Source organism: Amia ocellicauda, chromosome 12, assembly GCF_036373705.1.
Source record: "Amia ocellicauda isolate fAmiCal2 chromosome 12, fAmiCal2.hap1, whole genome shotgun sequence".
Classification (NCBI taxonomy): domain Eukaryota; kingdom Metazoa; phylum Chordata; class Actinopteri; order Amiiformes; family Amiidae; genus Amia; species Amia ocellicauda.
Window position 1 is genome coordinate 16,155,493 of NC_089861.1, and position 25,411 is coordinate 16,180,903.

General features: G+C 36.5%; 1 protein-coding gene across 1 annotated transcript in view; it reads right to left on the reverse strand.

Annotated features, from left to right (window-relative positions):
* sh3d19 (SH3 domain containing 19) overlaps nt 1–25,411 on the reverse strand; it is a 40,186-nt gene that overhangs the window by 4,278 nt on the left and 10,497 nt on the right. The window contains exons 3-20 of the mRNA XM_066718461.1: nt 19,715–19,751; nt 13,139–13,179; nt 12,672–12,720; nt 11,889–12,024; nt 11,538–11,733; nt 9,958–11,250; nt 8,709–8,801; nt 6,562–6,674; nt 6,268–6,326; nt 5,681–5,882; nt 5,212–5,280; nt 4,521–4,667; nt 3,959–4,031; nt 3,335–3,465; nt 2,542–2,594; nt 1,440–1,666; nt 621–670; nt 148–337 (exon numbers count right to left, since the gene is read on the reverse strand). Coding sequence (XP_066574558.1) covers nt 148–337; nt 621–670; nt 1,440–1,666; nt 2,542–2,594; nt 3,335–3,465; nt 3,959–4,031; nt 4,521–4,667; nt 5,212–5,280; nt 5,681–5,882; nt 6,268–6,326; nt 6,562–6,674; nt 8,709–8,801; nt 9,958–11,250; nt 11,538–11,733; nt 11,889–12,024; nt 12,672–12,720; nt 13,139–13,179; nt 19,715–19,751 — 3,159 coding nt within the window. The remainder of the gene's footprint in view (nt 1–147; nt 338–620; nt 671–1,439; nt 1,667–2,541; nt 2,595–3,334; nt 3,466–3,958; nt 4,032–4,520; nt 4,668–5,211; nt 5,281–5,680; nt 5,883–6,267; nt 6,327–6,561; nt 6,675–8,708; nt 8,802–9,957; nt 11,251–11,537; nt 11,734–11,888; nt 12,025–12,671; nt 12,721–13,138; nt 13,180–19,714; nt 19,752–25,411) is intronic.

Consider the following 25,411-nt stretch of genomic DNA (forward strand, 5'->3'; position numbering starts at 1 on the left):
TACTCGCTACAAAGTCACAGCAATACAAACTAAATCTGAAGCTAATGCTGTGTTTCTAAATCAACTGTACAAGACAAAAATATCAGATGGGGATTGATTTGCACATTATCAAAAGTCAGCATTTAGGTTCTTTACAGAGAGCAGTACCTGCAGAACTCTGGACAAAGGCAGTTGGGAAGAAGCCCTCTCTGCCATTGAGCCTCCCTCGGCACCAATCCGAGTCGACGTGCTCAGTGATGAGGATGTGGTCCCCTTGTTTAAAAGGCAGATCCTCATCTGTCTGGGCTGTGAAGTCATAGAGAGCAACAGCCCATTCTGCAGCCACAGACTCCATGGCCTAAGATCAAGAACAAGGGAACTTTTCAATGGCTAAAAGCAGATTGATCGCCAAGAACGACATCTTTTGGAGATATTTAATCAGAAAGGTGATTGACTTAAATGGTGGCCTAATTGGCCTAGTATCATGCTATTGTGTAAACATTTTTGTTTGCAGTATTTAAAAAATAAAGCAAATGGGAGGATTTATTTTTTAAACAGTCTAACACTTAAATTTCACTCTGTAAATATTTGCATTGTGCTTAACCAGGAAGTACCGGCATAGATTACAATTTCAAACTTACCCGTCTGGCTTTTGCAGTATCTTGGTTCATTCTCAGGGTTGAACCCAGTCCTGATAACCGAAAAAAAGAAAACTCTTGTTGAAAGGTATACCATTTGTTTGTTTCCTGTGCTAGTAATTATTTGCTGTTGCATAAACTGACAACTAAACATTTTTATACTCAAACTATATTGACCCACTACTGGATAGAGGCCTCCCCAAGCTGTTTCCACTTGTGTTGACCTATAGCTTCTCTTTTCCATGACATGCCTGCAAAGTTTATTCTGTCATCTTTCCATTTTTCATGTGATCTTCTTCTAGATCTTTTTTACCTCTTGGGATCCTTTCAATAGTTTCTTTTGTCCATCTTTGATCTGTTCTTCTCGGCCCATTGCCATTTTAACATTTTCACTCAATCAATTATGATTTTTCATTGTTCTCAGATCCATTCATTTATTTTTCTCTCTGCTCTTATTTATACACACATTTAAAATGCACACAACAGCATCAACCAATGTCAGGATCATAAAAGCAATGTTGGCTAAGTGACCCAATTGATTCTTGTACCTTGACTAATAGGGTCAATGTCTCCATGCTTGTAAAGTTTGCCCCAATCATTTGTAACTTGGCCTTTTGGTTTGTTATTTCCACTACAGATGGCCTGGTTTTAATTGTAAATGGGTGTTTTTTCCTTTCCCACTTTTCTTGGTATAGATAAAACACTTACACATATATATGTACAGAATATATAAACTTTATTCCATGGTAGAGTGGAAACAGAAGTTTTTATTGTTTATACAACTACACTGTCAGACAAACCTAGCAGTTATTGGGAGTCTACCTGGAAGGGGGATTTTGTTCTGCACAGGCTGCTGGGCTGATGCTGTGGGTAGATCCTCCACAATTTCCACAAAGCTCAGGGGAAAGATTCCTGTGTGGCCACCGAATTCCCCCCTGGCCCAGTCCTGGTCTACATACTGCTTCAGCCTAATCACATCGCCTTCAGAGAACGACAACTCATCTGTCTGCTCCCCTTCATAATCAAACCGAGCCACACATCTCGGACCACTAAGAAATAAAAAATGACAGCTTATAAAGACAAAATGCCAAACTCCCCACATTGATATGTTCAGTAGCAGTGTATGTCACCCTAACAGTGTCAGTGCTCCAGAGTGAGGCTGCAACACCGGTGCAGTGCAACTCTTCAGACATTATAGGTCTGATTGCTGGCTATTACTGAAATAAAAGTGCTTTTCATTACTGTTATATTTGAACATATGCATCCATTTCATAATTAAAATTGTTCAAATTCTATGCAAACCCGAAAAATTCAGATTGCAAAATAAAGCAAAATGCTCTATATCCTGATATTAATGGTACCATGTATTTTCGAATGTGTGCCTAAACCAGTAATTGGATACAAAAATGGTTTGTCAGTGTTGTAGCAATACCTGTAAAAAAACAAAACAAAAAGCACATATGAATACTGTGGTGTTGCCAAGAACAATCAAAGGTCTGTAAAAATCTGGTTTACTATCATTCAAGTTTGTTGGTCTGCCTGTCCCCTAAGGCAAATAGTTTATAGGTTTCTATAGAATTTAATATATGTATCCATCTACCTATTTTAAACTCATTTCAAATATTTGTTGCATAATCATATACCTACACAATGATGTCTGTCTAGGATACCAACACCAGCTGCCCATATCCCTTGAATCCATAATGATCATAAATATTGGTTACCCTGTATACTACATGACTTCATACACTATAAAACATGTTAATATATTCAAAAACATATCCTAATATAAACTGTTTTACCTTTACATGAATCACAGGAAATAAAACAAAACCAAATAAAATGTCTTCACTGAACTGCAGCATACTGATGATCCTTATACGCCTCTGTGTATTTGTTTAATTACTTAATCTGGGACACATACCTGATGGGCTCAGTCACAGTGCATCTTCCATTAGGTGGAGCTGGAATGCTTGACTAATAGAATACACAGACAAGCATGGTAAGGGTTTTCCGCATTGCATTTGTAGGAGCTCAAACTTAATATGATTAAGTTATATAAACATATACAGTGCTATCTCAGAAAATAATAAAATAATCACTTAAATAATCACCATGCTGCCAAGCAAGACTTAATGTATTTGATGTGTGAAAGCACTCTCTCATTCACACATTGTGTACTCATGTATCATCCATAATATAATTATAGATACATACTAAACCATTTTATTTATTAACTAAATATTTTCTTACACACCCTGTTATGTTATATACACATAAGGTTTAGTCATATAATAGCTAACACTTGCTTAAAAATCTAGATATCCATCACATTGTGGGGGAAAGGAGATCATAAGATAATTTATAAAAGAGGATGGTATATAACCCATGTATTTGCTAGTAGCTTCAAACATTCAAGTATTGTATTGAGACAAAACAAGAATGTTTTATTGAGGAAAAGCAAGCTTATACTTTCACACTGCCTTCTGTGAGTGTAGCTGTATTCTCTCTCTAGAAGAGTCTCAAATCAACTCTTTCCAAAATAACAGATGTAATAGACTACAATACTATTAAGGATATCCCCCCAGTGTTGAGAGAATGTTACATTGTCCCCCCCAATAATGTATGCCTGGCTCTATAGGTATAGGGAAAACATCCCCCCCAATTCTGAAACCAAACCTACACCACTGGTCAGGGTTCCCCTCAGTGTCACTCACCAGGGCTTTGACATAGCTGGCAGGGAAGATGCCAGAGCGGCCCCAGCAAGTCCCACGGTACCACTCATCATCAACCCTCTCCACCATGGACACGGTGTCCCCAGCACGAAGTGCTAGCTCATCAGGGTTTTCTGACAAGGAAACAACATTGAACTGCAGCACTACCACAACCCAGCTCTCTATATAACAACCTTACCTTGTGTAGTTTTGTAAATGTATGTTTGAGTCTACCAGATGCCAGCCAAGGTTGTGGCTTATGGGTTTGATCCCACAATAATTTCATAAATAAAGTATGAATAAAGTATAAATAAAATCCATAAACCCTGTTCTATATAACATGAATAAAGAATATGTACATGTACATACACTCACAAAGTATATATATATATATATATATATATATATATATATATATATATATATATATATATATATATATATATATAAGCAAATGCTTATGATAAATTTTTTGCATGTTCTATGGTATTTATATTCCTGCTCACAAAACTAGTGAAATGCAATGAACGAAGGTTAATGTATTGATACATACAAGCTTTCAAAAGTCACAATACAGAATTCCCAAGGTAAAAAAGGCCAATAAGAATGAATAGTTCTGTTAATCACCTGGAGTGAAGTCATGCAAAACTTGAACTTGTAGGCCACTGTTCTCTTTCTGGGGTCCCCCAGGACTAACAGGCTGAAAAGAAGCAAACAAGAGACTGAAGGTTTAACAAATGCTGCTGCTGCAGCAGATTAATTTCAGCCAGGCAAATAATTGCTCTAAACTCATAATTTTCTCAATTAAATATCTGGTTTCATTGGATTTGGATCTTTTTAAAACACATTTAAATAATTCACATGACTTCAAATCGTTAGAATTACCAGCTGTACAGTTAATGTAAAACAAAATCATATAAATAATATACAAGTAATATGATTTGCCTCCAGGACTGACCTGATACTGGGGTTTTGTTCTGTTAGTGGAGTGCATTCACATCTAGTGTAATGTAATTTAGAGAATATGAAAATTCAATGGCCTCTTTGTGGCCCTTAATATCCATAATAAAAACATTATTAATTGGACGGTATATGCTTCTGCAGTTTGGCACTGATCCTGAAGGCGTAATTTTGTCAGATACTAATCTTAAAATACATTTTACTTCTAGATAGCTACAGTGGGCAGTACCTGTGATCTTTCCATGTTGCTGGGCATCTTTGACAGTGGTATAATGATCTTCATATAAGACGTCTGAACTCTACCCTTGCAGTCTCCAACTTGACATTCAAATGTATTGTTGTCAATCTGCTCCAGAAGCACCAGGACTTCGTTTTTCTTAAAAGGAGAATGGCCATATTTGTATCCATATTTATTGTTGCAAGGGTTAACGTTTAGAATCTTAACTCTGATCACTGAATCTCCGAATAATTAAAAACATTACAACTTTTTATCATCATCAACTGATTTTATTTTATTCTGGTTTCTTTGGAAGTATATCTCATTGTCATCCTATCTTATTGAAGCACTTGCAGGCCTATTCATACTGTGGTACTTTTTAATCTTGTCTTTTGAAGGGACAGCAGCCCTCTATCTGCTGTCTCTCCAGAACAGTGCTTAGTGCAAGAGGCTCAGAGGAGTTTTAAAGTGAGCAGCGTGGTAATGTAGACTAATCCGCAATAGATTGTATACAATGCCACTGTACCTGTCAGCAATCATTCATGTTGTATTTCAGACAATGAGAGTTATACACTATTTGTTATAAATAAACCTTATGCAAGGCGTTATGTATATTGCTAGTAATCAAAGTAAAAATGTGAACTACCCAGTGAAATCTGGTTATGCTTTTATTATCTTTCCACTGTTATAGTCAACCATTTACCTGGAAGGAAAGCTCCCCTGGATTCCTGCCATTAAAGTCATATTCTGCAATTCCATGTGGGATGGCAAGCTTGGAGGACACAAAAAACAAGAACATGTACCTTGTGTATGGTATAGAGTGAAAGAACACAGTTGGATATTATCACAAGGTCATCACGTCAATCAGAACCTTTACAAGTGCATATTGTGTGACATGAAATGCAATGTTTTGAGGATCTTTGCCAATACAAAAAAATCCAATACAGCAAAAATACACAGAATAATTAAAACACACAGGCTGATGTAAGGAAAAGTTTAAAAATTAGATGCTAACAAATTATGTTTTCATTAAGTACATAACAGCAGTTAGATAAGCATCTATATAATGGGCATTACATTTAGAAAATATTTTGTATCTGTGACATTAAGTGGAGACAAACTATCTTAATTTAGTAAATGTTAAGTGAAAGAAAGCAGCAGCAAGTGCTTACTGTGTAGTTGTTGTAAAGGGGATGCCCAGGTTTGGGCCTGGGTGGTAGTACCGGCCCCTTCTTCTGCACCTTCTGGCTCTGTTGCCATTTAGGTGCCACCACAGAGGTGGAGCGGGGCTGAGCCAAGGATCTAGGGGGTAGCCTTCCTGAAGTCCCTTTAATGGGAGGGGGGCGGGGAGGCAGTGACCGACCTCCACTAGGTCTAAGATAGATAAAGATGAGAGATTTGTATACTGTATGGTTGAGTTATTTAATGATTCTCTCTTTTGTTTGATTACAGAGCAACTTTGTTGTAAATTAAGTCATTTGAGGGCTTTGGCTTATAAAGTAACTATAATTACCCATTATTAAAGTCTGCAATACTGGCACACTTGCAAACAGGTTCTGTAAGAGCAGTTTAACAGGCATGGAGCCCAGACAAGCCGATGGACTAGGAAGACGGCTCAGTGGGCAGCGTGTAATGTCAGAGTAAGCTCATATTTTAAGCTGTCTTGTCTGGCTAATGGAGTGCTAAAACTTAAGTATCTCAAATTGCAGTTGTACGACTACATTTATATCACCTAATACTTGAAATTACAAATATTTACCGTGGAGGCAGAGTTGGTTCAGACATTGAGCTGCCTCTCCATTCCGAAGTAATGGATTCCTAATAAATATAAATAAATACAAAAAAATATAATGAAATGCATTTTTTGTGCACTGTTCCAATACCAAGTTCTCTTTATAACATTAAAACATCACATTTAAACAAAATGTGGCAATTAAACAAATGTTATTGTTGGTATTTCTTCCCCCATTTTCTGAAAAGATCCCTACTGTAAGGATCATTTAAGGATGGAGTAGTGCTGGAATACCCAAGTAGCACCTCTACACTGTCTTACCTGAGGTGCAGGTCTTGAGGCAAAGCTGGGTTTCCGAATCACAGAGGAAGTAAAGCCACCCACTGGATTATGAGCAGGGAGAGGTGGAGGGTCTGGAGTCTCAACCTCACATACTGAAAGATAATTCAGTCAAATTAATGTACATACATACTGTATAGTTTTTTTTTTTTATGTCTTTGTTTATATGTTTGTCTGAGAAAAGCTGGCCTTGAAAGTTAAAACTGCACTTCCATTTCTAAAAGAAAAGAAAACCAAATGAATCCCTTTGCTCTGTGCTAATAATTTTTCCTGAAATTGGGACTGAATCATTTCATACTGAAATCGCTCACTTCCCTGGAGTAATCATTAGAAAATCATATATTTTGGGGGTAATATTTCAGTGTTTCCCAACCTTTTAAGATCAAGGCACATCTACGTAATCTTAGAATTCTGTCCGGCACACCAACCCCTCAGTCTTCACACTATTTATAAACCTGAGCTTGTCTTAATGCACAGACCCATGTAATTCTGATAGCAACTTGTTTGATGATAATTAATGAGAAGTGTTTAATTCATAATTTATTTTTTTCTTGTGAATTTGTCCAATATTTCTGTGGCACACCAGTTCAAGCCTGATAGCACATGAGCTGAAAAACACTGGGTCAACAGAGAAATTGCAGGTGTAAAATAACATACATACAAACAGACATAGAAGATTTTACTTTAAATCCCTTGAAAGGGTATTTGTTAATATGGTAATAAGACAATTGCATAGGTCTCACAATACCAATATATTGACTATACATATAGAAAAAATATATATTACGAGTTCTTATGTACGGTGGCTCGTTAAGGATATGAAAAAAACGACATAACACATTAAATTATTGAAAGGCATAAAACAATGTCTGTATTAACCTTGTTGAAAATAAAACCGAATGTGTTGACACAGCACTGCCTCCGTCTCAGCTTGGCTCATGACAACAGTTCCATTTTCTCTGATAGCGAGAGATAAGGTCATCTCATGATCACGTCATCTCATAATGGCTCGTTATGTCGTGATCATGAGTTAACGGTGGGGGGGGGGTAATTTATGTCGTGATCACAAGATAACCAGAGGGGCTAGGTTTTTTTTTTTTTCATGTCCTCAACGAGTAACCGTACTCATGTTTCTGTTACGGCTATTCAAACTTTTATTAAAAATAAAGAAAAACATTGCTATTTCAAAATTATATGTACAATTTGCATACTATGAACTTTGAGACATATGGAAAATATGAAGTATATTACATGACAAACGAACAATTCTTCTTTAACCAACTTTCTTTTTGTGATATAGTTCTGTTCTGCCCAGTTCACATTCTCAGACATATATTATTTTATCATTAATGTGTACTCTCAATTCAAACTAGATGTCAGAGAACTTTAGTCAAGGCTCCAAGAGATGTGGTCAGTTATTTTGTGTTTGCAGATTTTTATAATAGCCCCCATGAGATAAGCAAAGTCAGAAAGCAAGTGGTATCAATTGAACACTTGAAAGTGTTTGAAAAGATTTTAAAGGTAAAGCAGTTGTCAGAAAACTAAAATTATGTGAAATCGTAGCAGATAGATGTATGTTTTTTGTATTTAAAAATGACCAAACCAGCTCAAACACTATTGAAGAAAAGGTTAAAAAAGTACATTTTTGTGAATTTTAATTGTCACATTACCAACACTAGCCAACACTGTTTAAATGACAACTGTAAGACTTTGTATCCAAATTATGTGAATTATCTCTATGAAGAGATTTAACAAATGACCACTGCATACCCTATTTTCCAACTCCTCTAGCTCCGCTTTGCTCCATTTTTTTTTTTCCAAGAGACACAAAATCCTTGCTATTAAACAACACAGTTCAATGTTTGGTTTGTGAACCAGTGGCAAAGTTATGGATACCAATTATTTTTGAAACTATCCCTGAAATTTGAAAATGATAGCCAAGTATGTTGAACACCAAACGTTACTGTTAGTGAGAAGTTTATTTAAATTGTCAACTGTAATTTTCTATGTGATATCACAATCATAAAAGTCCCATAATAGTTCCCCATTCTTCTGTTTTTTTAATTGAAAGGCAGTGTTTGTGTGCCTGGAAAATGATTTATTTTTGAAAAAAACAAAACATGACTTACAGTTGTTGGGTCTGCTGGGAACTCTGATCATTGTAGGTTTACGAGACACAGCTGGGCGATTTGGAACATTTTCAAATATGTTGGAAGAAAAGTCTGTAGAAATAAAGCACAAAAGATTGTGCTTATACTGAGTGTCTGAGTAGGAAAACAAAACAATCCTTCACATCTTCCAGCAATAATGTCAAATTAATAATTTAATATGGATGCATATATCAGGAATTAGAAATGTAAATAATGGATGATTAATAAAATTGACATGTTATCAATAGGTCATTGGGTTATCTTTACGTGGCTTTGTAACCTTCATTTCAATCCTCTGGCACCAAGAGGCTGATAGAGGCTCCTTTAAACGTCACAAATTGAACAATTATTAACAATCATTCTGTTGTGATAGCTTAATCATCTCAATTAGTCATTTTATCACAAATAATATGCGCAATTACACAAAGTAATGTACAGGGCTACTGACACTTATTCAATCATGCATCCATTTTAATCTATACTATTACAGAAAATTTGTCAAATTAAAATGTTCATCAGGAACAGTGACTACAAAATAGATTCTCTTTTTCATTTTAAAGGCTGTAGAAATTCTGAAATCAGTAATGTATTTCAGCTCTATATCAATACAATATAAATAGAAAGAAAAAATGCTGTCCACATGATTCACTTAGGGTTTCATAAAATACATTATAATTTTGCTATTGAATTTAAGCACTGTTTAACCCAGTCTTCTCTCAAAAATTGAGGTTGTAGTGTTAAAACATGCCCATATCAAGCAAGACTTTTTTCAGCATTCACAGAATTGGTAATTAATGATAAAAAAAAATCATGTTAAATCAGGAAATCACTTTAATCAGCTTGAATTCAAAATTTAAAAAAAGACATTCCACTGCCGTTTTCTTCCAATGGACTTGTGTCCTGAATCGGTATGCCTTGGATGGGACAAGTCCATTGGAGGGTACCACACACCCACACACACACACACACACACACACACACCACACTCGGTCAACATTAGAGCCGATCAATCAACCTAATCAGCAGGTCTTTGGGACTTGGGACATGGCAGGAAACAGGAGTACACTGAGAAAACTCATGCAGTCCCAATGAAAACATGCAAACCCCACACAGATGGGGGGAAGCTAGAATCTAACCTGGGACCCAGGACCTCCCTAATTGTTATGGGGAAAAATTAAACTTAAATAAGACCAATGTGAAAATGTCCTTTCAAAACAGTAATCCTTACCAGTTGTGGTTTCTGTGCTCTCACTCCCTGCGCTGTTTCCAAAGGGGAAAGAGGCTGCATTTTGATTATAAAGGTTGAATAGGTCCAGGCTGGGTTTTCCCTGCACTGGAAGGGTGGGTTGATTAAGAGCAGATCCCTCATTCTGTGTCATGAAGTTCTTTGCCACAGAGGTAACAGACTGCCGTGGAGGCAGAAAAGGAACAGACTTTTCGGTTTGAGTTGCGTCTTTGAAGTCCATCTCTGCAGGCTTTTTTGGGAGAACTGGTCTTGGTGCAGGGTCTGGAATGTGGTTTTCAACAAATGACACACTTTCAGTCCCAAAGTGAGTGGGATTATTTGTTACTGTATGAAGATAGTTATTTTTGGTCAGGTTGAAAGGATCTACATTGAAATCAAAAGCAGAATCTGTTCCTTGCAACGTAGGAAATACCAAAGCAGGGCTGTTCTTCATGGCTGGAAGTGGTTTGGACTCTGTCACTGTGTCCCCTTCCCAGAAACTTCTGTTCGAAGGTTTGGGAGCTAAAGAAGGTTTTGCAGCTGTAATTGGGGGCTTTGACATTTGAGTACGGGGGCGCAATTCAGGTTTCTTAATTTCCTCGTTGCTACCAGTTATGCTAGATTGGCTCTCGAAGGCTTGGATCTTTGCACGGATACTTCTTTGGCTACCAAAGGTATTCATGTCGTCCTCTTCAGTTTCGTCACTTTGGTCACTTTGGTCACTTTGGTTATCTGTAGAAAAAACCTCCAAGAGATCTTGTAGATATGCACCCGAGTATATTTCCCCGCTCTCTGGGATCTCCTGAGAGCTCTCTCCCCTGTACTCTTCTTTTAATCGCACTAGTGTTTGTACCTTGACTTCTTTGGTTACTGGTTTCAAATGTAATTTGGATCGAGGTCGTGGCACCGGCTGCTTTGCTTCTTCCCTGGGAGCAGGGTCAGCTGCTGAGTGAGGATCAGTGGAGATGACTAGAGTCTCGTTTAGAGCACAAGGAAACTCACTGGGGACAAAGCAAGGCTCATTGGGTTTGGCTTGTTCAGACACTGCTGAAGAAGGTACTAGCAGGGATTCAGCTGGATTCCCAGGTGGATCAAGTGGGTTATTTGTGGCTTCAGCTATACTGTTTTTGGCACCATGTGGTAGCTTGCAGGGGACAACTGGATTACGACTAGGGACAACTGGCCTCTCTTTAGAAACCACAACAGACCCAGCTGCAACAACCGTAGTTTCACTTGCCACTGATTTAGTTTTTGATGGCAGCAATGATGGTCTTGGAGGTTTTGGAGGTTTTCTTGCTAAAACAAGACGACAAACATATTGGTTTGTTAATATTTTTAAGACAACTTTTCCTAAGGTAGTAGTAGTGATAAAAAGATTTAAAAAGTATAAACCTATACATGCTACTAACCATATATACATTTAATTACGTTTCTTAAGCAATTTCTGAAATGTAACACAAATAGTACCACAAGCATTTAAATACATTTATATTGAGCCATCTTCTAAATTGCTATTCCTTAAACCCCAAACAAACAATTATTAATAACATTATCATCGTTATAAACTGTACTTGAGCTCTTACCAATTCTTAGCACAGTCTCACTTTGAATTGCCTGCAGTGTTACATTACTTCCCGTGCCTGCTGTCTCATCTGCTTCTTCAAAGTCTGTTTGTGTAGCAATCGTAGTGGTGGAAGCCCGAGGAGTAACATTGATAGATGTTGCAGGAACTTGCTCCTGTGTCTTCTCTTTGATCACCTGGTCGTACGATGGTGGTGGCTAGAAAAGAAGACTGGCTTAAGCCATCATCTCCATTTTAAAAACAATTAAATCAAGTCTAGTTCCACAGTCTAGTTATGCTCTGAAAGGCTACCTATACACATCCTAATTCTAGTTGAATGGTTCTGATAATCTCTCAGGGAGGCTGGAATTACCTGTGCAGATGCTGGAATGCTACTGCCCCAGATTCCCTGAGAGGGCGGCGGTGCTGGTGGAAAACTCCCAGTAGCACCAGAAAACCAGGAATTTGTCGCCAGTGGTTCTGCTGAAAGGATGGTTATCTCTGGCCGCCTGCAATGAAAGTACCAGAGTCTGTTACATCCCTAAACACATCCACTGTTTTAAATAAAGTGTAAAGTTTCAAAAAGTGAGCTGAGCTGTGCTGAGCTGGTGTCTGCCCTCATTACAGAGGCTATTCAAATGTAAAAGAAGTAAAGGAAAGGGACATGACTTTAAGTGCAGATGCACATTTCAAATAGCATAAGTACGTTTACATTATTTATTAGCAGACACCCTTATATACACCTAGTGTGGTTGGTGCAAACAGTTACCCAAAGAACAGAAACAGATGCAATTGTGAAACATTGCAATAGGAAAGTGTACTTTTATGAAAAAATGTTATTGGAAAGTGTATCATTAAATAGTTTGGTGATCCTAATCTCCTAAAACTCCTCTACCTAATATAATTTTGAATAGATAACAGTATAGACTCTTTTAGATGAAAACCATTATGAACCTAATATTTTAAAGATAAATGACTCATTCAATGTATCTTAAGGAGTATTCCCACCAAGAAAGCTTTGTCTTCCCACAGACATTTGCTTTTACTTTGATTAAATTCACATATTTCTTGGCAAAGAGGATGAATGTTCTTGAAAATAATATGGACGCAATTGCAAGTCAAGTCTTCAACATTCCATTATAAACATAGTGCTTACCTTCTCTCCCTGGGATGCTCGTTCTGTGCATTCGATCTGGTTGTCGCTGCTGAATTGATATTACAAAAAAATGAAAAAGGACAATTGTAATACAATTCCACTGTTATAAGGTCATTCATCTAAATGAATCTCTTACATCTTTTGGATGCCTTCCAGTAGAGATTATTTTTATTATTATTAAATAAACTTTGCAGTGAAGTTTTATAACTTCTAAAAATTCTGGTTATGTTGAATTAACAACTTTGGTGGCCAGTAAAACAAAACCTGTTTGTTAAATTTATGTCTAACAGACTGGGAAAGCCCTTTATTTGTAACAATTCTACAGAATGTAGGGGTTACATTTAATTATGAAAGGAAATTATATCCCTTGTGCAGCAAGAACAACTTACTTTGAAATCTGTACAATACACATTATATAGTAAATCTAAAAGTAAGACATGTTACAATTAATTAAAACAATAACTCACTTCTCTTGATGGCTGCTCTTATAGAAGAGAGGGGTCCTTGACTAAAACAAAACAAAAAGTTAGTAATATTTGGGTAGACTGATTAATTAATGATTTATTGATATTTTGCAATAAAACCTTATTTTTGCAGTGAGTGACTAAATTTGTCTCTGGTAAAACTATTTGGAAATGTGCTGGAAATAATCAAATACCCTTAGATTTTTTTTTTCCTAGAACATTTACTCTTAATGTCAAAGATTATATGATTTCATGGTACGAGAGAGACATCTAGACTGTGGAAAGCTAAAACAAGGTAGAAGAAAATATATTTTGGCCAATTTGGTAAATTTGAGATGCAAATGCTAGACACAAACCCAATATAACTGGACAGAGCTTGTAATAATTAACATTCATAAGTAATAGTCCAAACCAAGAAGACATTATAGATGAGACAGCAAAGATAGTGTATCACTTAATAGAGACCTGCAGTGTTCTCCCCAAAAAAAGGCAATCTATGCTATGTGTGTAATAAAAACATGATAATCAATTATCTTCAAATTACATAATTGTTTTGCTATCCATCTCACTGCTTCCAAATTAGAGTTGGATTCTCTTGCTTTTGTTACCCTCTTGGATACAGGGTTTATACTATTGGACTGGAAGCAAGCCTCCCCATCTGCATACATTGAAGATTCTTGCAACACTAAATAAATCTAACATTTCATAATTATAATATTTTTAATAAAGCAGTTTTTCTCATAAAACTGTACAAGTTTTATACACAGATATACAGGGAAGGGATCAGAACAATGGAAAATGAAGGCATATAACAGATTCAAAATAAGACCACAAAGTGAATTGTGAATAGAGATATTCATCTAAAAATGCCAAGACGTTACTTTTCTGAATGCCACTTGACCCAGCAGTTCAGGCCCACACACTGATATTCACAGGAAGGCAATCTCTTTGCTTTTCATGTCACATCATTGCCACATTTAAACCAGGTACATGAAAAATATGGAAGCAATTGGCAGTTCCAAATTAATAAATATAAATATTAATAATGTTTTTCTGAATTGGGAACGTCAGATATTTTTTTCTCCCACGAAAGACCCTTGACTTTGGATTCTGAATAAAATCGAGTTGTTTTGCTTGTTATATATTCCTGCAAATTAATACATGAATTAATAAAAATAAAAATAAATAAATGACTGCCTACATTCAAATGGAAGTCAGTAATATTTTGGGCTGTAAATCTACATTTAATTTACTTAGTCATAGTTAAATCAGTCGGTTTAACAATTTAAATGGGCACATAATTTATGTTTCAGTCATTTTACATTTGTATATTGTACCTGCATTTTTATTTTATACCATCAACAATAGTCTGCTACCAAAAACATTGTGGTTCATAGTAAAATCATATAGTTTATAAGCTAGAGTGTAAAAGCCTACTTCTTTCTCTCTCCTCTGCGCTCTGACCACTGCTCTCTATAGCAGTAATCCGACACCTGCTTTATCAACTGAGAGTCCCAGGGCTTTCAGGGGTCCTTTTGATTGGCTAGATATTCATAGTCATGGTCTGTGACAAGGTGAACTGTTAATAGTTGTGTGGGATTTTGGGGGGTGAGAATGTCCTGTTCTGCATGCCCCTCACCCCAATGTGTGTACCCTGTCTGTTTACCCTGGCTGTGCAGGATAACACCTGCCACAGCCTTCCTCCCCTTTCCCTGTGTCTGTGGTCTCAGTCACCACTTGATTCTCTTGTAAGGAGCGGTTGAGAGCAGAGAGTGTTCAATAGTGTTCAAAGTGCTGTTCTGTTAAGAGCTGCCGTCTACAGAAGAACACAGAATAATTTTCTGGCATTAGTGGTCATTTAAACTGTTCTAATGTACATATATATAGCCCACACTCCCTATTTATTCATTCCCTTGACATTTATTGAACTGAAAATACATAAAATGTAGATACTAACCCTGCACAGAGCAACATCATTTGCTTTGCAAATAGCATAAAAAAAAAACACAAAAAAAACAACACTGATCACATTTATTGAGTATTTTGTGAATCATTCTGTCACTATGATGACTAAGACGCTTCCTGTAGTCTTTCAGTCAGTTCTGGCATTTCTCACACATCCTACCACACAACTTCCAAGTGAACAAAATATTCTATAAATCTGTAGAAAATAAAATCTGAAATAGCTTTATTGGATAATGTTCACTCAATTCTATATTAGGTCAGGTGTAAGCAATCTCCTTCAAAATCATACACCAAGCTAAGTGGCCTCCAGCTGTGTTAAACTGTGGTGATTCACCTGATTTCAGAATTAATTCAGCAGTTCCTGTAGGTTCCCTCTGCTGGGTAGTGCATTTCAAAGCAAAAACTCAACAATGAGCACAAATGAGGTTTCAAAGAAACTGGAACAAAGTTGTTGAAAGACCAGATCAGGGGATATATATCAAAGGCCTTGAATGTCCCTTGGAGCACAGTCAAGATGATTATTAAGAAATGGAAGGTTTATCATACCACCAAAACTGGATGACCACTCAAGAAGGAGGCTGATCAGAGAGGCTACCAAGAGGCCAATGGCAACTCTGCAAGAGCCACAGGCTTTTATGACCAAGACTGCTCGAAGTGTGCATCTGACAACAATATACCAAGAACCACACAAATTAGGCCAATATGGTACTCAAGAAAGTAGTGTTGTTATTTTTTTGTTTTATATTTCCATTGTATTGCACTACACTTCGCTGTAATGGAGGATAAAGAAACAACGCAGAGTGGTCCATAGGCCTGCTGGCAGATGAGGCATAGTGCTCTTACAGAAGAGAAACTATGTAAATCATGTAATCGTATATTTTCAGAATAAATTGTTTAAATTTAATTTAGTCCAATGCATGCTGACAAGTGCAATAGAGTGTCATTTTATGAAGATTTTGAACTCTTTTACATCCAACACATTTTATTTAAGTAATGGGCAGTATACAAATCTCATGTTTTAATTTAGATAATCTACGAAGGACATCTGAAGTGTGGTTAAGTATTGTAAAGCTTGCATGGGTAGTAGACCCAACTCATTATTGCGGGTGCAACAACAAATCATTTTATTTATTAATACTGCAGCGCACACAGGTCTCTGGTCTCCACCTCCCATCACCTTTTATGCCCTCTCCCTATACTCCTCCCCACTGCACCTCCTTCACCCCATTAACCCGTTATTGGGTGCAGTGGCACGCAACTATATTCAAACATTGTTATTATTAACAAGAGAAAAAAATATGCGATTGTCACGTGGTGAACCTTCGAAGGTTTGTAAAAAGACCTTTGAACGTTCGAACCTTTGAAGAGAAAGCAAACCTTGAATCGCGTTTGAAGTATAACCATGTGGCAAGAAGTTGAAAATATGACCTTTAGGCCTAAATGCAAAGTGTTATGTTTGGTGCAAACCTAGCAAAGCGCATCTCCCACCTTCACCTACTGTGAAGCATGGTTGTGGAAGCATCATGTTTTGTGGATGTTTCTCATTGGCAGGGACAATGGAAGTTAAAATGAATGGAACAAAGCATATAAAAGTAATTGAGGAAACCTGCTGCCTTCTGCAAGAAAGCTGAAACTGGGATGGAAGTTCACCTTTCAGCATGACAATGATCCAAAGCACACAGCCAAAACTACACTGGAGTGCCTAAGAAACATGAAGGTAAATGTCCTTGAATGGCTCAGTCAGAGCCCTGATTTTAATATTTTTTTTAGATGGCAGAAATAAACTGCTTTTGTATATACAATGACATGAATATATTATATATATATATATATATATAGTTAGTTAAAACTGATGCAATATGATGACAAATAGAAGTAAAACTTGCCAAGTAAGATCTTCCTCTGAATCATGTCCACCAACAAAGACGTGGATATTTTCGTTATGGTTGCTCTAACATTTAAATTGTACTGTTGTAAAAAGACAACTCTCTTACAAAGTAAGCAAGATACTGTGTTTAATGTATTTGTGGAGTAATTATAGACTATTGAGCTTGTTTTTAGGTTTGTTTCATGCAGAGTAACTTGTTGCTTGTCCACCTAATGCCATTTTGAAATTCTAGTGAATACACTCAACTAAATTGAATTATTCAAATACTTTTAATCATTGAAGCACCACTGTATAGGCCTATACGTTTCTGATGCAAAAGGTTACACATATCCACAACATGAAATTATTAAATAAAACTTGCCAAAAAAAATATTAATTCAATTGTATATGTGTGTTGGAAGACTCATTTTTGTGTTCTTGAAGTCCTGATGTCAGAGGCACTGACAATGTTCTTTGTAAATAAACTTTTGTTATCTGGACAGACATTCTACAAAAAAAAAAGCTGTTTGTCTCTATTACAGTTGAATAACATCCCCTTTTCTCTTGGTATAACAATAAATTTACTCGGGGAAATACCACTAAATTTTTAATCACATGAAAGTCATACATCCACATTATAGTGCCTAGAAAACAGCAGATGTGTCAGCAACATTAAAAACAAAAACTCAACCCTTGTCCAATACCTGTCCAATACCTAAATCTATATATTATTGCATATTTCTAATAAGTACTCTATATTATTAACTAAACATTCTTCTGAAATGGAAAGCAAGAAACAATTAGCTGAATCTTGGAAGCATGCCCTTATCCCACCCAGATCAGAGTTCAGAAAAGTTAGTCATTACCTAGGGGAGTCCTCTGCAGGATAGCAGTCAACTCACACCATAAAGGTCTTCTCATCTAATCACATTACGAATGCAATCACATTCAAACAAAAAACAGAACAAACAAACAAACTAGATTTAACATGCCAACACATCTGGCAATCTTAATTTCCTCTCCTTTTATATAGCTGACATCCCCCTCACTGACTATGCCAAGATGCAGTGTAGCCAAATATTTCATCTGCATGCTAATGGAAGAAAACAGTCAAAGCATCATGCAATACCAGTCATTAGTGCAATGGATGTGGACAATATGGGAAGAAGTAACTTTCTAGGTGACCACAGCTCACCCTATTCATCTGCAAAACCTTCTTAAGATGAGACCACACAGAATATTATGAAACAATACAAAAATGAAAACCTGGGTTGCTGGAGCATTATCTGTAATAACTTCATTGCCACCCCGAAGAATCTATTCCTAATCTTCTCTGCTTTGTACATATAAGTGCAAAGGATGTGGAGGCAGGAGTAGGGCCTATTAGATTTGTTAAAAAGTAATCAAGATCTAGGATACTAATATTTCTCTCCTATTATCATCGTTTTAAGACATTATTGCCTCTACTCATATCTGTACCACCTGGCTTCACATGCAGTGTTCCCAGGAAACCACTTTGTTTTTCTAAAGCGATTATTAGGATAATATGTTATGGAAAATAAATAAATCTAACTATTAACAACAAAACAGAAAATCTGTCAGAACTCCAGATGTAACAATAAGGAAGCAAAACAGAAAGCAGGCAACATTTAGATATCTATATACAGCACTGGAACTGTAAAAATAAGCAAACTAACATTTTGAGGTGGGTGGAATTGTTTGATTTTGTTTAAATTTGACACACAATTACCTAATAGGGAACTCAAAACGTAAATTATTTATTTTCCATTTAATAGAAGCAGCATGATCATGAACCTGTTTTAATATTTTTATACAATGTTATTCCATAAAGATCTGAAACCAAAAAAATAAATCATATTTATAGATACTTTACCAAGGTTCTGCTATCCTGGCACATTTTTTCAGCTTCACAATAAACTGAATAAGTGAAGTACACATCAGACCTTAGTCTGCTATAAAACCCTAGACCGTAGTCTAGTTTCCGTTTGTTTCTTGTAGTCACACAAATAAACTATAACAATCCTCAGTTCCTAAGCTAAACCCACATATATGTAGGTATCTTAGGCGGCTTCATGCTTTGAAAGTACACTTCAGTAATTGACACCAGCTCTCAGTAAACATGAATACCAGTAAAGAGAAAGAACAGTGGTGCCACAGGTAGCTGGCAAGGAGACCAGAGTGCAGCATCACAGATGAGCAACCAAAAGAAGTGGCAGAAAAAAAAATATTTAGGCAGTTTCATAATTAATTTTATAAAGCTGAATCTCTGCTTTAAATTTATACCTTGCGATTGGACAATTATAATGTATGAAGGTGACCTTTTTGGTGGATTTTCTGTCCATATTTTTAATTTAACTGCCACATACTTCCACTTTCTGTAATGCCATGCTGGTTGTGAAATGGGACAGCCCGGAAGACACCGCCCACCACGAATCCCAGTATGTGTAGAGAGAGGACCCGTGCTCAAGTTTAGTTAAGTTTACGCTAGCAACTAACACGGGCTAGGTGTTAGTTTTGTAGTGTAGTTCTGTACAGAAAATGCATTCCCCTGCTGTGTAATCCATCACAAAAGCCTTGACTGGCCTTCTGATTCCCTGTTGTATACTAGTATACAAATAATATCAAAGTTAAATGATATGTGTGTAAAAATACTTAGCATGAGTTTAACTAATAAACTTTGTGAAAAAGCACTGATTGGACTTGGTTTTCCTTCTTAAACATCTTACCTTGATTGTCGTTCTGGTTTATTCCGATCTGAGCGATCTGTAAGGAGAGGGAATGCACATTAGCGGTTTCAAGGCAACCATAAAAAAATGTTTATTACAAATCTAGAGTATTTAAAAGTAATAACAACCATAATAAGAATAGAGGGTCTGCTGCATTACACAGCAACTTAATTCTAAAATCTGAATTGACAGATTTTAAAATTCCTAGAATAATTGTCTTTTAAAGCAAATATGCTATTCATGCTTTTGCAATAGTAACAAAACAGAATAATAGTATGTTAATACTTGATTATCAGAAAATTAAAACATCACAGCAGTATTAAAGCACATCCAGTTAACATGCAATTGTTTAGAAGGGAACTGATTAATTGCATCAATTATGATAAATGCAATACATTTAAGCTATTCCATAAACTAACTTTTATACAAGAAAATGTAAATTTCCTTTAATCTGTATCCAAGGTAGAATACCTGATTGGCACTGAATTACTACCACAGGCATGCAACAGGAAATTGTAAGCAGTCTCTATACAAAGGATAAGGGAAGAAAAACTAATTATCAAATAATTCATCTCACATTTGGTTTGGTAGAGGCAATGTAAATATTGGGAAATATATATTTTTCATTCAGTTTCTTTTTACATGGGGTGGATTTGCTAATATTGTTGGATATAATGGTGGATAAGTAACAGTTATGGCAATTTTTTTATAACTCAAAGTGTTTAAAAAAAATCATTTCTCTGACTACTTTGTACAACCTGCCATTTATCTTTTGCAATATAAAACAATAAACAAAATATCTGCTAAATTAATGTGGGAAATAGAGCAACAAACTTGCATGGTTTTCAATCAGAAACCACAAGGTAATAAGCAAGTTAATTTTATAGGGCTGTAAATTTAAAGTTTTTAAAACAAATGTGAGCATTACAATCAAATCTAAAACTAATATAATACAAAAGAAAATCACAATGTGTGGTCTACATTGTATTGTATACTGTGTATGATAAAGTAATTGTTCACTGATTTTATGTTTTTTGTGGATGTTTACATCCTTCAGAAAACAAAAATTCTAACACTGCAGTTATAGAAAACGTTGTTTAGTAGAGAGCTCAATATTTATATAAGTGGCTTGTTAAGATAAAGATTTACAACCCCCATACTTCATTTGGCAAGAACCCTAAACAGTAGTGTTATAGATTAAAATAAATCAATAGCTTTAAATATACTGAGGATAAACAAAAAAAAGTCTAAAATACTTGTTTACAGAAGTATTTTCTTTGCTAATATGTCCCTGAAATTAAATAAATTGGATTCCAAAAAATGCATTGATTCTGTGTCTGCTCTGCTTGTGTGTTTATCTTATAACTTGTACTTTTAACACATTACAGTGTTAGCTACACCTTTATTACTTTATTAAGTACAGTGAGGGAAAACAGTATTTGATCCCCTGCTGATTTTGTACGTTTGCCCACTGACAAAGAAATGATCAGTCTATAATTTTAATGGTAGGTGTATTTTAACGGTAAGAGACAGAATAACAAAAAAATCCAGAAAAACGCATTTCAAAAAAGTTATAAATTGATTTGCATGTTAATGAGGGAAATAAATATTTGATCCCCTATCAATCAGCAAGATTTCTGGCTGTCCACCTGTCCACAGAAGCCATCAATCAATCAGATTCCAAACTCTCCACCATGGCCAAGACCAAAGAGCTGTCCAAGGATGTCAGGGACAAGATTGTAGACCTACACAAGGCTGGAATGGGCTACAAGACCATGTGTTGCGGTCAGATGAGACCAAAATCGAGCTATTTGGTATCAACTTTTTTACCGTCAAATCTTGGGCGAGAACCTCCTTCCCTCAGCCAGGGCATTGAAAATGGGTCGTGGATGGGTATTCCAGCATGACAATGACCCAAAACACACAGCCAAGGCAACAAAGGAGTGGCTCAAGAAGAAGCACATTAAGGTCCTGGAGTGGCCTAGCCAGTCTCCAGACCTTAATCCCATAGAAAATCTGTGGATGGATCTGAAGGTTCGAGTTGCCAAACGTCAGCCTCGCAACCTTAATGACTTGGAGAGGATCTGCAAAGAGGAGTGGGACAAAATCCCTCCTGAGATGTGTGCAAACCTGGTGGCCAACTACAAGAAACGTCTGACCTCTGTGATTGCCAACAAGGGTTTTGCCACCAAGTACTAAGTCGAAGGGATCAAATACTTATTTCCCTCATTAACATGCAAATCAAATTATAACTTTTTTGAAATGCGTTTTTCTGGATTTTTTTTTTTTTTTTCTGTCTCTCACCGTTAAAATACACCTACCATTAAAATTATAGACTGATCATTTCTTTGTCAGTGGGCAAACGTTCACAATCTGCAGGGGATCAAATACTTTTTTCGCTCACTGTATATATACACTCACCTAAAGGATTATTAGGAACACCTGTTCAATTTCTCATTAATGCAATTATCTAACCAACCAATCACATGGCAGTTGCTTCAATGCATTTAGGGGTGTGGTCCTGGTCAAGACAATCTCCTGAACTCCAAACTGAATGTCTGAATGGGAAAGAAAGGTGATTTAAGCAATTTTGAGCGTGGCATGGTTGTTGGTGCCAGACGGGCCGGTCTGAGTATTTCACAATCTGCTCAGTTACTGGGATTTTCACGCACAACCATTTCTAGGGTTTACAAAGAATGGTGTGAAAAGGGAAAAACATCCAGTATGCGGCAGTCCTGTGGGCGAAAATGCCTTGTTGATGCTAGAGGTCAGAGGAGAATGGGCCGACTGATTCAAGCTGATAGAAGAGCAACTTTGACTGAAATAACCACTCGTTACAACCAAGGTATGCAGCAAAGCATTCGTGAAGCCACAACACGTACAACCTTGAGGCGGATGGGCTACAACAGCAGAAGACCCCACCGGGTACCACTCATCTCCACTACAAATAGGAAAAAGAGGCTACAATTTGCACAAGCTCACCAAAATTGGACAGTTGAAGACTGGAAAAATGTTGCCTGGTCTGATGAGTCTCGATTTCTGTTGAGACATTCAGATGGTAGAGTCAGAATTTGGCGTAAACGGAATGAGAACATGGATCCATCATGCCTTGTTACCACTGTGCAGGCTGGTGGTGGTGGTGTAATGGTGTGGGGGATGTTTTCTTGGCACACTTTAGGCCCCTTAGTGCCAATTGGGCATCGTTTAAATGCCACGGCCTACCTGAGCATTGTTTCTGACCATGTCCATCCCTTTATGACCACCATGTACCCATCCTCTGATGGCTACTTCCAGCAGGATAATGCACCATGTCACAAAGGTCGAATCATTTCAAATTGGTTTCTTGAACATGACAATGAGTTCACTGTACTAAACTGGCCCCCACAGTCACCAGATCTCAACCCAATAGAGCATCTTTGGGATGTGGTGGAACGGGAGCTTCGTGCCCTGGATGTGCATCCCACAAATCTCCATCAACTGCAAGATGCTATCCTATCAATATGGGCCAACATTTCTAAAGAATGCTTTCAGCACCTTGTTGAATCAATGCCACGTAGAATTAAGGCAGTTCTGAAGGCGAAAGGGGGTCAAACACAGTATTAGTATGGTGTTCCTAATAATCCTTTAGGTGAGTGTGTATATATATATATATATATATATATACACACACACACACACACACACCTCTAGAAAAAATTAAGAGACCACTTAACATTTATTTCTGAACTTGTGGTCTCTTAATTTTTTCCAGAGCTATATATAAGTAAATAAGCTTTGTGTTCCTTTTCATAAAGGAAAATGTAATTTTGAGTACTTTAGCATTTAAAGGTTATATCTCGGAAAGCTAAATAACATGCTTTTGATGTCTGCAAAAGTAATGCAATTAGAGAATCTTAATACTGAAGATAAAACTATGCAAAAGGGTGATCTGGTAAAATGGGGAAAATCACATCAAGATAGTACAAAAAGGTGAATATTTCTTTGCTCCTATGAAGACATTACTTCTGCTGTAATCCTGTGCTTCTTCCGGCAGTAAAGCCCAAGGCAATAGTTCTGATCATATTTAATCTCCACACTAACCTGACTACACAAGTAAGCCACAGTCTCTTCTAATGTTGTAAAACATTTGTGAACTTTATTCATAATGGGCAATTGTCATGAATAGTCACAGACATTATGGACATTGTTCTCAAATGTTTCATAGCCTTCAGTCATATTTGCTAAAAAGCATATTTTCACAGCATCTATAATACAACTTTGTCAGGTAGCAAGCCACACTTCTGCCACACTTTTACTTCTGCCTTCATCTGTTATACAACCCTTTTTGTGATATGGGAAAATAAAAACAATGCAAATATTCACTTCAAGTAAAACGTCTGATCTCTGGGGATCCTGTATCAGATTATTAAAATATTATTTTCCAAAGGTATTTCAAGCTCCCAGATAATAACCATGCGATTTAAAATTTTATTAAATAAAATAAAACTGCTTAGAAAATGGAAGTAACCAAGACAATTTAACAGAACAGTTAACTTTCAGTAATGCACTCACAATTGTTTTATGTGGGCAGCCACAGCTCTATGTAAATACCTACATTCCAATTCATTAGTTATTATTATTATTTATTTCTTGGCAGAAGCCCTTATCCAGGGCAACTAACAAAATATAAGCGCAATACAAAGTTATACATTTTAGTCTCATCTACTCCCTAAATACTGACATAAATAACTTCCTACCTATGGCAGTTTAATTGTTTGTGTGGCATTGTCCTCAAATCCTTCCAGAGCTTTCAATAGTATATTTGAGCATTCAGAGAAAAATAATACTACATGTTTCCAGGCGACAACATATTTTAGGAAGGCCCCATGATTGGTGAATTGACACTGGCCAATCTGCTAGCTTGAATGTTGCCATTCGGGAAGTTCTGCTACACTCTTGTTTTCTTCAGAAAAAATAATAATTCTGTATGATACACACACACGCACACACACACACACAGATCTAAAGACATGGGACAGCACTCCAAAGAAAACAATTAATAAGATCATTAGGCTATGATTTAACCTCTGGACTGCCTTTAGAGGAAAATATTTTCCAAGTGAAATATATCAGTTGTATTTGAGTATGTATGTCAACTGTAATTTAGTTGTAACTTTAAGCATTCAAAGCTTGTTGAATGAACCACACCCTATCATACATTTCAAGCACCATATCATCATTGGAATTTGGCATAACTAGCTAACAATAATTAGAAGTCTTTTGACTTTTCACATTGGTTGACTGACGATGCAAAACATCTGCTGCTTTGGTCAGAGTGATATTGGAAACTTATCTGCCATTATATTCCCACACTGCACTAAATCTGTTTTATTTCTGCATAATCAGATTTATATTTTTTCTTCCAGATTTGGTGGAAGCTCTCCAGATTTCACATCTCCACACTAATACACACAGCCACTTCACCTCAATTTGCACAGGCAAATCGGGAGCTAATCAGTTCTATTCTGCAGAATAACAAACACAATCCCAGTATCACTGTGGGGTTTCCATTCACAAACTGACTTTGGTGCCATGATCCTCAAATACGGAGTATGATACAGTTTTCCTCAGACATAAAGATGATCAACTGAAATATCTAATATCAGCCCATTAATGTTCTGAAAGAATATGAATCATCTCTGTAGATGTCTCCCTAGT